This window comes from Lutra lutra, chromosome 5 (assembly GCF_902655055.1).
Source record: "Lutra lutra chromosome 5, mLutLut1.2, whole genome shotgun sequence".
Taxonomy (NCBI): Eukaryota; Metazoa; Chordata; class Mammalia; order Carnivora; family Mustelidae; genus Lutra; species Lutra lutra.
Genome location: NC_062282.1, coordinates 84,552,785 through 84,566,794, shown reverse-complemented (window position 1 = coordinate 84,566,794; position 14,010 = coordinate 84,552,785). Strand labels below are relative to the sequence as shown.

Below are 14,010 nucleotides of genomic sequence, written 5' to 3'. Positions count from 1 at the left end.
CAGGTACCCCCTTGGTATATACTTTCTTATTTGTAAAAGTGGTAAATCAGAAATAAAACCCAAGTGAATTTATGTTAACTTTATTTTCAGAAGCTCAAGAAGACTTCACATCCCCTCCTCTGGGATATCCCACACCAAGGTTAGGAATCACGAGCTGAGATTAAGTTCTCAAAGAAAATTAGTAGGAGTTCTGTTATGCTTCCAAGTGTCTCCTAACTATTTGTGTCATGCTTCAATACACTTGAGCTTTATGTTCCTATTTTAAGCGCTTAGTTTCCTACAACATCAAGTGGTGAACAAAATGTTGTAATTAACACCATGAAAGTTAATAAGTTTTTAAAAACAACTCCTAGTTCAATTTTATAGGCATAATCAAAACCATCCAAATTAAAGGGCTATACCGTCTAAGCCAAAGCAGCTTCTCGGTGGTGGTTATAGTCCATTTCTTTGCATTTTTTACACCACTTTATTGAAGTATGATAGACATTCAAAAAACTATACACATTTAATGTATACAACTTGATAAGTTTGGAGATAAATATACATCTAGGAAACCACCACAGTCTATGCCAAAAACATATCCATCACCTCCAAAACATTCTTCCAGCCCTTTTAATTTATTCTTATTTTGAATGTGATATTAAGAAACTTAACGTAAGATTTATCTTATGTGACAAACCATAAGTGACTCTTAATCTCACAAAACAAACTGAGGGTTGCTGGGGGGAGGGGGGTTGGCAGAAGGGGGATGGAGTTATGGACATTGGGGAGGGTATGTGCTATGGTGAGTGCTGTGAAGTGTGTAAACCTGGCGATTCACAGACCTGTACCCCTGGGGATAAAAATATATTATATGTTTATAAAAAATAATTAAAAAATAAATTTAAAAAAATTTATCTTATGTTAGCAAAATGTTAAGCATCCAGTACCATACTCCTAGCTACAAGCACTATACTACACAAACCTCTAGGATTTAGTGGTCTTGCATAACTGTTTATGCACTTTGTGAAACTTGGGATTTTCAGACTTCCGTATGTATATTTTTCTTCAAATATAAATTTGTGAAAAGTATGAGTGTGATATTGTGTTGTAAGAAAATCTATATATGTATTTGATAAAGAATGAAATATTGCCATTTGTAACAACACAGATAGAGTAGAGTATTATGCTAAGCAAAATAAGGCAGTTAAGACAAAGACAAATACCGTATGATTTTACTCATACGAGGAATTTAAGAAACAAAGCAAATGAGCCAAGGGAAGAAAGAGTGAGAGACAAACCAAGAAACAGACTCTTAACTATAGAGAATAAACTGATTACCGGGGCGGGGGGGGGGGGCAGGTGAAATGGGTGATGGGGATTAAGGAAGGCACTTGTTGGAATAAGCACCAGATACTGTAAGGAAGTGCTGAATCACTAGATTGTGTACCAGAAACTAACATTACACCATATGCTAACTAACTGGAATTTAAATAAAAATGAAAAGAAAAAGAAAAAATATGTATTTGGTCTTCATCCCGGCTCTTGGACCGAGTTCCTAAAACCTAATTTCCTAAATGATAAGGGCGACAGAGACACCCTACTGTTGTACCTGGCTCTTGCCTTATAGCTTTGATATAGATAAAGGTGAAAAGAACAATTTTGTTATTCGTAACAAGGCCCTTTCACCTGTACCTAAACTAGCATGAGTGAAGTGATTTCTGGAAAGCTTCCAGATAACCACAGGATGGCAGAGAATCACCAATGGAACCCACCATGTCATTAGAACTTTGGAACTTTCAAGGGCTGCGACTGAGTCTAATCACCAATGATCAATGACTTAGGTCAATCATGCCTATGTCGTGTTGCCTCCATAAATATGGTAACCAAAGGGATTCAGAGAACTATTGGCTTGGTGAACACTTCCATGTCCCAGGAGAATGGCACACTCCCAACTCTGTAGAGAGAAGCTCCAGAACCTAGGACCCTTCCAGATCTCACCCTACCTATATCATCTGCTATCCAACTGTATCCTTTATCATATCCTTTCTTATAAACCACTAAACATAAGTGTTTTCCAGAGTTCTATGAGCCACTATAGCAAATTATTAAACCTGAGGAGGGTACTATGGGAATCCCTGATTTGTAGCCAAACTCAACAAAAGGGGGCAGAACGTGGGAACCTACTACTGGTGACTGGCATTCGAGGAGAGGGCAGGTCTTGTGGGACTGAGCCCTTAATTTGTGGGATCGGATCCTGACTCCATGCAGACAATGTCAGAATTCAATCTAATGGTAGGTCAGCCAGCTACTGTCAGAGAACTGACCGATGTGGAAAAATACTCACACATTTTTGATGTCCAAGTATTCAATCTGTAGAGGAATAGTTTTTCCTTTTCAAAAGATCTCCATTATTTGATTCTCACTTCAATTTAATTCAATTTATAATTTGATACTGACTCAGTAAACAGTGGCCAAGACGGCCAGTTGACAGTCCTGGTAATAATGCCTTACCATATTATAACATTATCAGTCTTAAAAAGCTCTCAATACCACATACTACATTAAAATGTTTATTTTTGAAATAAGGTAATAGATGATTTTAAAGTGTTAGCATAACTAGTCTCTACATTAGAGCCTAAAATCCTGCATGGACATGGTCTGATTCTGCTGAAAAATGTTATTCACTTTAAAACCTGTCAAAACAAAAACCAAATATAACAAAAATATTTGACTCCTTAAGTGATCATTTATAAAAAAAAGATTATATAAGGAAAATCTCAAGTTAAAACTTATGGTTACAATTATATAAAATACTTATTTTATAATGAGGTAAGATATACATAAAACTACAGATAACTAGAAAAGCACAGAAGTGAAAGAGATGTACTTTTGGATTACGAGACGATCAATGAAATTATTAGTTTTTTAAAAATCAAAACACAGGGGCGCCTGGGTGGCTCAGTGGGTTAAAGCCTCTGCCTTCGGCTCAGGTCATGATCTCAGGATCTGGGATCAAGCCCCGCATCGGGCTCTCTGCTTGGCGGGGAGCCTGCTTCCTCCTCTCTCTCTGCCTGCCTCTCTGCCTGCTTGTGATCTCTGTCTGTCAAATAAATAAATAAAATCTTAAAAAAAAAAAAATCAAAACACAAATTTCAAAAATGAAGTTACAAAGTATACATATGTAACTAGCACTTAATTGATTTCTCTTTGATTTTATACTCTTATGCAAAAAATAAAACTAAGTACTGAAGAAGTACATGGATTAATGCCAAATTAATTAATGTCAGCTTACCCTTTCATTTCTTACACTCCAGTTGTTAAGAATTCTACTCAAATTAAGTACAGTTTTTATTTAAATAAAATAATGCTTGACAGTTTTTCTCTTTTTAACTATTACTCTTAACAGGAGGTAACACCATCACCTTACAAAATGCCTCCTAAATTGGGATTTAGGAGAACTTTAGCTCTCAATATATACCTGTAATTTAACTCAGTAAAGAAACTGTAACACTCATAATGAAGAGAAAGTCAAAAAAATTTTTAAGTAAACTTTACTCCAGAGATATGCAGGTTAAGCACTGTTCCAGGCATTACACATATAGCAATGAACAAAACAAAGTTCCAGCACTCAGAATTTATATTCTACAGTAGGAGACAGAATATAAGCTAATTTTAGATAATCAGAGCTAGGAGTGCTATAAAGGAAAGAAGGCAAAGAGATACACTGATCCAAAGGCACTTGCACATGCACCTGAAAAAAATGATAGAGCATATACAGATATCTGAGGGAAAAACATTCCAGACAGAGAAAAAAGCAAGTACCAGAATGTGCCTAACTTGTTCAAGGAGTAACAAAGGAAGTGTGGCTAGAATGAATGGATCTAAGAACAGAGCTTCAAGAAGTATGTAGTTAAAAGAGTGTAAGCAGAATCTTACAAGCCGTGATAAAGAATTTCAATTTTATCCTAAATGAAATGGGAAGCACTGGACATTTTTTAAGCAAAGGAATAGTAACAATGCCTTAATCTGTCAGTTAAACTTTAAAACTAGTGTGGCTGCTGGGTGGGAAAAGAACCTGACTACAGAAAAAGCAAGAATGGAAGGAAGCAAAGAGATCAGTCAGAGGCTACACAGATGCTGAGAAATGGTCACAGTGCCTTGAAATACAGTGGCAGTGGGGGAAATGGTGACTAAGAAGTTGTATTTACAAGCTTTTAGAGGTAGATTTTACTGACAGACTTGAAATGTGCAAGGGGGAGAAGTAAAGAATCAAGGCTGATTTGTACTTTTTGATAGGGCCATCAACCCACCTGAGAATGAGACCATCACACAGTTTAAAACAAAAACAAAAAACCCTACTATGCTTGAAATGCAGATGTAAATATATCTGAAAGTCATGCTTTTCTATTACACATACTAAAATACATGTCTGGCACACTGTTAAATGTCCTCTCTTCGTAAGTTTGTCATGAGACCTACATGCATAATGGCACAAACAGTGTAGAGAATTATTCCAACTGCTAAATTGTCAGTATAAAGTACAGACTACCAAATGAAATCCTGTAGCTCAACGGCCCTATAGCAAATGGTTCAACATACTCACCATTCTAAAGAGATCAGTGTCAGGGTGGTCCAGGTAATTCAGAAACTATGTAAGTTGCAAGTGTGCAATGCTTTAGAGGAAGAAGCAATCATTGTGAGATATGTATCATTGCGTCATCATGGGAATCAACGGAAACCCAATAAACAGGCAACTCTAATCCATGTTAACTCTAGTTCAGCAGAGACTCTCAAGTGTCCATCAATTCTTTTAGTGTATAACAAAAAGACATTTAAAAGATGCCACTTAAATGTAGGATGTGCAAATGAAATGTAAACATGTCTTTTGAGTGTTGTCTACCTACAATACACACACACATTCACACATATATATTGGCACTAACAGGAAAGTTATAACACCAGTACCCAATCCTGGTCCCATCTGTTGGGAACGAATGTAGGTGTTTCTTTTTCCTTTCAATTCTTTGGTACTTTTCTTTTCTACTCTAAATCTACATCATTTGCCCAGGAAAAAGTAAATTAATGAGCACAGTGAAATGCATTTTGAAAATTTTAGATATAACCTCAGTGTATATGAGACATAAAGAGAAAATGCGCATGAAGCAACAGTGACGTCCACAATAAAGGCAAAACTAACCAAGTCTATTTCTGAGGCAGAAATGTCCATACAGATGATAACTGTGTTCTAAGATTTAAGACTATGTTTTTAAAGCACTCTGGGGGTGCATGGGTGGCTCAGTGGGTTAAAGCCTCTGCCTTCGGCTCAGGTCATGATCCCAAGGTCCTGGGATGGAGCCCCACATCAGGCTCTCTGCTCAGCAGGGAGTCTGCTTCCTCCTCTCTCTCTCTCTGGCTGCCTCTCTGCCTACTTGTGATCTCTGTCAAATAAATAAATAAAATCTTAAAAAAAAAAAAGCACTTTGTTACAGGCGGGGGGAAAGGATGGTATTTTATTCCTTACATTTTAAAATAATGCTGCTAAGGGATATACACTTCTTAAATAATGTTATTTTCCTTTTACCTGTTTTCTCTCTTTAGGATTGAGAAGTAAGTACCGAGGATCAAAAACTATCTTGTGCAACTCCTTCTCCCATGTTGAAAAAGCAGACACCTTTAAAATAAAAATGTATTGCCTCATAATTAAGTTGGCTCTAAAAACATAAAGGTCATATAATTTTCCTTGAAATCTACAGGACATCTGCTTAAAAAGGAGACATAATAAAAACCATACTGAAGTTTCCATCACTAATAAATGACAAGCAGTGGGAGGCTAGCAACAGCAAATTTACACACTAATTGGCTCTGAACATTTCTATACTATACAGAAGTAACACACACTTAATTAGTCATTAAAATAACCACTACTGTGTGACATTTTAAAAATCAGTACATCAGAAAAAGCCTTGACGATTTGCATTTTGATTTCCTATGCTTGCTCCAATCTTGTGAACAATGTTGTGATTTTAAATTGAACAATTATACTTATTCAAATGAATATGTGAATATAACCAAAAGGCTAAAACCCCCTCTCAATTAACTTTATTAATAATATCATAAAGTAGCAGTTCTCCTTTAACCAAAACCATTCTGGAAGTATTAAAGAATCATATATACCTTACCTATCCCATGCAGTCCGCCATTCTGTAATGTTAATACTCTGTTAATACTCACATTACTCACCAAAATGTAATGACCCAATAAATGTTAAATGTTATTTGTATTTAAAAGGACGATAAAATGGCATTTAGTTCAAACATGATAGGATGAGCCAAGAAAAAGGCTGTTTGAGAGAGTACAGTCATTTGACAGGCTTCCCTTATCCCCCCCCTACAACATGAGCACTAACCTTAGATTTGACCTTTTAGCAAGACATATTTATATTACTTATACAAAACAGAAATATCTCCCCCAAAGATTGTTTTCTGACCCCTCTCTCTAGCAGCATGTCCTTGAACTGCTTCATTCGGGCCTCCAGAGGGACAATGGCCCTTTCTCGGGCAGCTTTAATTTCAGCTTCCATCGCAGCTTCTTTCTCTGAATCAATGTCTTTATTATCGTCTCTCCTATAAAAAATAAAATATAAGGCATCAACTGACAAAATATTAATAAGGAATCTTACTAAAATCTTCACAACAATGGAATATTCAAGACTCACTACTGAGCAGCATATTTTTGGCAAAAAAATTATACTGAGGGTTTCAAATGAACTCTAAGGGATAAGCAACTTTCATTGTAATGATAATAATAAAGTTACAATGAGCTTCTAATGATGTTACAATGGCTATATTGTTGTGCTGTCTCTCTCCCTGATACACAGAATGAACTACCTTACTTTCAAAAACAAAAACAAAAAACTAACATTGCAGTAAAATTCTATGTGGTTAGAAACAAACAGCACAAAATATAATTTTTAGTTCTTGAAATGATACAGGAAAAATAGTATTTTCCAAAATGTTTTATATTATAGATGCATAAAATATTTCTTACTCTAATAAAAATTGGTATAAGTCTTAGTAATCTCAAATATTTATTTTGAAAATATCTGTAAACTTGGCCAAGTGGGTATGTGAGATATATACCTTACCTACCTGACATCTTTTTTACTCACTTTCTGGGTGGTAAGTTGAGATTTAAGTTGAAGGACAGGTCCCAGAGAGCAACATAGGCCCAGGAGTAGTTAGATGGAATTAGAACTGTTCACCAATGACTAAACTACTTCTTTCTCCTCCAAAAATGCACCTCAGGGCTAAGGACAACCCTGTTGCTGTTGTTCTCACTCAAGTGAGACTGTAAACATGTAATCGAGTCACCTCTCAAACATCTGCACTACAAAGAAGGCCAGTTCATGTGAATAATCCGTAACAGTAAGTAAGTTAGTAATATTCGGGTATATTTTAGCAGATCTTCCTTCTTAAATATGATCTGCTAGGTATAAAAATAAAATTGGTTCATATTGCCTAAACAAACTTAAGGGAATCAGGAAAACAAAACATCATCAATTTCAAAAGCATGCTATACAGGGAAGCGAAGGTAGCCCCGCAGAGTTAAATGGAACTAAGGCTAACTCACAAATACATGTTAAGTGAGAGGTAATTAGCAACTTAGGGAATAAATCAAAAGAAATAGAAGACATAGTCCGTGACCTGCAGGAACTTAGCGAGATAGTCTGTGACCTAAGATATGCACAAAACAAACAGGTAAAAGTAATTTGCCAAACAATATACCCTCTTATAATAATTTATTTAAGAACTATTTAAATAATTAAAAGACATCCAAGAAATATAACTAATGAAAACAAATAACCTTTATAGAATTACACTAAATGGAAATGTCACAATACAAACTATCACTATCTATCTCAATAAAAGAAATAAAGAAAAACTAAGCCAGGAAAAATAGGCTTTTAACTTTGTACCTAAATAGAGAAGCTCGGGCAATCCACATAAAGGACTTCTTTGACATTCTCCTGATAAAAGCAGTTAAAAACCTTACAGAGTTGTCTATAAGAACAAACAATTAAAAACAACCTAAAAGTTTAACATTGTAGGAACATCCAAAATTATGGTTATATAAACAGAATGAATACAGTCATTTATAATTAAGAAAACAAATGTCTTATTCTACATTTTTTTTTAAAAAACACAAAATCGGCTGATTACAACTAATAAAAATATCTACATATTTGGTCAAGAACTAAAAAAGTCAACTGTAAAAATGAAAACAGCTATGTTACTTTCGTTGATTATGAGTGACTCTCTTTAATATCTTAACGTCTTTAACGATGCTCCTAACAATTTTTTAAAAAAGAACCACCCTTCCGGGGGGTTGTCTTAGTAATTTCTTTGCCATAACGTGGCTGCATTCAATCTGTCCTCTTTAGATAAGGACTACGGTTCATCCAGCAACTAATAATGTCTTCACACTTTTCTTTTTGCTGCTAAATAATGGTCCCATTCCTCCCCCACCCAGACACAGATACCCTCTACCCCAGCCTTCCATCCCCCACAATTAGAAACATTCATATTTTACCCAACTGCAAAGCACTGGCCAACCTAATGCTCCTGCTTATGGCAATCTCTTTCTCCCAAAGCATTTTCTAAGCTCACAGGTTCCCTCTTCACCAGGTAGTAATGACACAGACTCAAGAACTAGCTAAGTGACAAGTACATAAAAAGAGAAGTCTGCGTGTATTTATGATACTTCTGGAATGGTTCTGTTGGGGTCTACATAAAGAAGGAAATTTGTTTTTTAATAAAATGCAGGCTTAATGAATGTCTGGAAATAATTTATCATCTAATTCCCAAAATGTCACTTGGCTTTACAATACATAATTTAAGTAATCATGTATTCTGCACACCTAGCAATAGAAGGGACACCATGTCTTCATTCTAAAGCAAAGCTTTCTAATACCAGGCTTTAGAGAGCAATCATGACTTCTGTCTCCTACCATACACATTACCTGTCCCAACCACAAACTGACTGGGATCTAATCAACTTTTAAAATAGGTATTATCTACCTGAATTACATGAACTATAATTATTACTTACTTCCGTTTTTTGGCTTTAACAGGTTCATCTTCATTAAGTTCTTCCATTAATTCTTGTTCTTCTTTAACTATAAGATCAAATTTAATTAAACCTTGTCAGAATAAAATTCACCAAGTAAGAATTAAAACATTTAAGTCTGAATCCCTCTTCTAGCCACTACCAGAACACTTGCTTTAATAGTATTAAAAAGTAGCTACAGGAGCGCCTGGGTGGCTCAGTCAGTTAAGTGTCTGCCTTCAGCTCAGGTCACCATTCCAGAGTCCTGGGATGGACCCTGACAATGGGCTCCCTGGTCAGCAGGGAGCCTGCTTCTCCCTCTCCTCCCCATTCATGCTATCTCTGTCCCTGTCTCTCTCTCCCCCAAATAAAAAAATAAAATCTTCAAAACAAAACAAAAAAACCCAGTAGTTAGAATCCATAGTTTACTTACTTGCACTCATAGAAAATTGCCATTTTTGGATGGACAGCATTGTGGGGGTTGGATGTCCTGGCAAAAACATATCAAATATTATTATGAATAGTTACATGCACATATTACACAATATTTTCTTTTAAAAAGTTACTGTTTAGGGGCGCCTGGGTGGCTCAGTGGGTTAAGCCTCTGCCTTCAGCTTGGGTCATGATCTCAGGGTCCTGGGATCGAGGCCCGTGTCAGGCTCTCTGCTCAGTGGGGAGCCTGCTTCCCCCACTCTCTCTCTGCCTGCCTCTCTGCCTACTTGTGATCTCTGTCGAATAAATAAATAAAATCTTTTTTTAAAAAGTTACTGTTTACATAAAATACCCATCCCATAATCCTCTCTCCTTTATAAAACATTGAACAATTCTATACTTCCTAAATTAATCTTCCCTTTAAATTTCTAAATCATAAATCTTAAATAAAATCTTTAAAAAAAAAAAAAGAAAAAAAAAAAAAAGGGGCGCCTGGGTGGCTCAGTGGGTTAAAGCCGCTGCCTTCGGCTCAGGTCATGATCCCAGGGTCCTGGGATCGAGCCCCGCATCGGGCTCTCTGCTCGGCAGGGAGCCTGCTTCCCTTCCTCTCTCTCTGCCTGCCTCTCTGCCTACTTGTGATCTCTGTCTGTCAAATAAATAAATAAAATCTTTAAAAAAAAAAAAATAAATTTCTAAATCACTTTGAAATGTTTATTCATGAGACATGCATGCATTTATCAAATAACTGTACTGAATATTTGAAAAGAGTCATAAAAACAAAAGCAAATCTCACATCTCCTTGGCATAATTCAACACTAGGATTATAAAGTATCATCAGTATTACAGCTATAAAACAGATACTGCTAAAGGGAAAAAGTGGTACCAAGTAACTTTACCACTAGGCAGACAAAGTTTCAATGATTTGGAAAGGACTTGCAAGCAAAAGGTGTAGCACCATATATATACAACCTATAAAGGTTTCTCAATTATTATAAATGACATATATTTGGATTGATTTCATTGGAAGAATCAGGTGATTCATCATGCTTCTACAGCACATAAGGGATTCTATAAAAACATAATGATGTCAATATGAGGGCAAATTACCAATATAAAATATGCAATAAAAATTATGTAAAAATATCTATGTTCATTATATCTATTGAAATGCTATCTTAATGCAAGGTACCTTAAAAGATAATCTCTTAATAAGGTTTGTCACTATATTGTCAGGAATAAGGCTTTTATTCCCTAAATTTCATTTACTTGAAAAGAGTAAGCTTTGGGGGCGACTAGGTGGCATAGTCAGTTAAGCATCCAATTCTTGATTTCAGTCATGCGAAATGTGTTGGGCTCTGCGCTCATTGGGGAGATTGCTTAGGATTCCTCTCTCTCTTTGCCCCTCCCACCATCACCCCCCACACACTGCACACAGTCTCTAACATAAATAAATCTTTAAGAGTAAGCTTTTATGGGGCGCCTGGGTGGCTCAGTGGGTTAAGCTGCTGCCTTCGGCTCAGGTCATGATCTCAGGGTCCTGGGATCGAGCCCCGCATCGGGCTCTCTGCTCAGCAGGGAGCCTGCTTCCTCCTCTCTCTCTGCCTGCCTCTCTGCCTGCCTGTGATCTCTCTCTCTGTCAAATAAATAAATAAAATCTTTAAAAAAAAAAAAAAGAGTAAGCTTTTATAATTTTACAAAATTTTCTCTTTTACAAAAGTAGTAAACAATATTTTAAAATACTCTGTAGAGTTCTGATTATTTCAAAAAATTTATTACTAGTTTTAAAAAGTGTTAAGAGGCTCACTGAAGAGTGTTTTAGTATTATTAGTAAGCACAGAGAAAGCCTGAAGCAGAACCAACATAACTTGGACTAAAAATCTTGATAAGGACAATGAGTTAAAAAAAAATACATATAGGGGCGCCTGGGTGGCTCAGTGGGTTAATCCGCTGCCTTCGGCTCAGGTCATGATCTCGGGGTCCTGGGATCGAGTCCCGCGTCGGGCTCTCTGCTCAGCAGGGAGCCTGCTTCCCTCTCTCTCTCTCTCTCTCTCTCTGCCTGCCTCTCTATTTGTGATTTCTCTCTGTCAAGTAAATAAACTCTTAAAAAAAAAAATTTTTTTTAAATAAAAAAAAAATTTAAAAAAATACATATAAATATTTTACAAAAAAGTAATTGTTCAAACTCTCTAATTTTTAATATCTCTACTACCAAACTCAAACTAGGATAGTGGTCTATTTCCCATTTCTCAAATTTCTTATATTCCTTGGAAACAGCAAGTTTTCCTAAATGGCCTCATATTTTCTGTAAAAGTATTAAAAGAATGACAAAATTAGAGGATAAATTCCTAACTTAAAACTTACTTAGTTTCTTCACTTCTTCCATTCCTTTTTTATGAGGAGGCTCCTGAATAATTTTGTCAACATCTGCCCTTCCAATCAGATCATCAGGTCGGTCCCACATAGAAAGACGGGTGGTAGGATTATAAAAGAAGACCCGCTCATCACCAGTCCAAACGACACACCTACAAATTGATTCAAATATCAGTTTCTTCTGTTATGGAACATATTTGATAAGTAAGTCTTTTACTGTCATCCTGCCTAAAGGAGAGGTGGAGGGGTGGTGAGGACACCTTGGTACTTAATAGTTACAGAGCCGAATACAATTTCTAGAGGAGAGAGCTGAGTGGCTAAGGTTGGAACAGCAGTTCAACATTTTAACTGAGAAAACCAAAAGCAAATTCATAATCAGTGGTTAGAGTGCTCAAGAACTTGGTGTAGTTGGCTCAATCTGAGTGTTGCATTTTAACCTATCACAAAGGATGAATTCAATGGCAACAAAAAAGAATGCTATTAAACAGATCTAAAACTAAAGAACAGACCATAGCACCATACCTATTATGTAATACTTCTTAGTATTTCTTACCAAATCATAATTTTACATACTCAAATGCAACCTGCTATGAAGTCTTTAATATCTTATTATATCTGGTATAAAAATAAGAAATATTGATTGCACTATGACACCAGAGCCCACTAGAGCTCACTGTTCCTGTTCATTACAAGAAATTCAAACAAAATAGAAAAAACAAGAATGTTAAGGACTGTGTACAGTTTTTAAAAAATAAATGTAAGTATGGAAGAAAGTCAGTATTTATAGCTGCAACTGTGAGGGGATAAATTTCCCATTTTTCCTCCCTTACACCTCTACCTAAGGGCCCCCAGTCACACAGTAGCACGGCAGTGGCAGTATAGCCAGTGAAAACTCCCAATAGAAACCAGGTTCTTGTGGCCAGATAATTGTAAGTTCATCAACAGTTGCCAAGCCAAGTTGATCTAGATGTTGAAAATAACAGATAAAACCTCTATTTTTGAGATAATCAAAGACTTCAAAGCAACAATTATAACTAGAGTTCATGAGATGAAGGAAAAAAATCTTGAAATAAATGAAAACACTGTTCTCATTAGAGAAAAAGAAACTGTAAAAAAACGAAACCACAAATTTTAGAGATGAAAAACACACAACTGAAGCAAAGGGGAAAAAAAGAGACAAGCCAAGAAACAGACTCTTAACTGGAGAGAGCAAACTGATGGTTACCAGAGGGGAGGTGGGTAGGGGGATCGGGATTAAGGACACTTGTTGTGAGCACCGGTAACATATGAAGTGCTGTATCACTGTACTGTACACCTGAAACAGTATCATACATTAAAATTAAAACATTAGAAAAAAAATAAACAACTGAAAGTAATTCTTTGGACTGGCTCAAGAACAGAACAGAGATGACAGGGAATGATCAGTGAACTACGAAGTACATCAGTAATTATCCCGCCTAAAGAATAAAGAGAGGAAAAAAAGAATCAACAGGCTTTCAGGAAACCTAAGGGATTACAGCAAAATGCCTTACGTAAATGTCACTTATGTAGATGTTTAACTTTACTTGGGAAAAAACCTACCCTAAATTTTCTATGCCAGTTTCTAAAATATGTCACACTACAAACAGGAAAACATTGGACCATGGGTTTCTTACCAGAAACCATAGAGGCAAGAACAAAGTAAAACTATATCTGTTACGTCCGGGGGTTGGAGGGGTGGGGAGTGGGGATGGGAATGAAATGTTCTAAAATCGAACATGGTAATGGCTGCACAACTCTGTGAATACAAAAATCATGAAGTTGTACACTTCTAATGAGTGAACTGTATGGGATGTGAATCATCTCAACACACTTGGATTTTTAAGAAACAGCTAGACAAAAAAAGTACATATGATTCTTGACATAACATTCTAGAAAATACCAAGTAATCTTTAATAATAAAAGCAGAAGGCTCCTTAGGGATGGGATTAGAAGAGGGAGGGATAACAAAGGAACACAAGAAAACTTTCAGGGTTATTGGAAATATTTATTTTGATTGTGGAAATGAACTTTACATATTTCAGCTCCTCGTACTTCAATTTTATTTAAGTAACACACACATACACACACACAAAAATAAGA

The 14,010-nt window shown here is 36.1% G+C and overlaps 1 protein-coding gene across 6 annotated transcripts in view; it reads right to left on the bottom strand.

Moving 5' to 3' along the window:
* Window positions 1-14,010, bottom strand: part of TCERG1 (transcription elongation regulator 1) — a 63,138-nt gene that overhangs the window by 19,637 nt on the left and 29,491 nt on the right. For 4 of the 6 annotated variants that reach the window (XR_007127376.1, XM_047729369.1, XM_047729372.1 and 1 more), the window contains 6 exons: window positions 11,881-12,041; window positions 9,521-9,577; window positions 9,091-9,157; window positions 7,958-8,008; window positions 6,470-6,605; window positions 5,564-5,653 (listed from right to left, as the gene is read on the bottom strand). Coding sequence is in view for 5 of the 6 variants with exons in the window: in XM_047729369.1 (XP_047585325.1) it covers window positions 5,564-5,653; window positions 6,470-6,605; window positions 7,958-8,008; window positions 9,091-9,157; window positions 9,521-9,577; window positions 11,881-12,041 (562 nt within the window). In the remaining variant the exon portion in view is untranslated. The remainder of the gene's footprint in view (window positions 1-5,563; window positions 5,654-6,469; window positions 6,606-7,957; window positions 8,009-9,090; window positions 9,158-9,520; window positions 9,578-11,880; window positions 12,042-14,010) is intronic. The other 2 variants (XM_047729370.1, XM_047729373.1) reach the window with 1 other exon arrangement.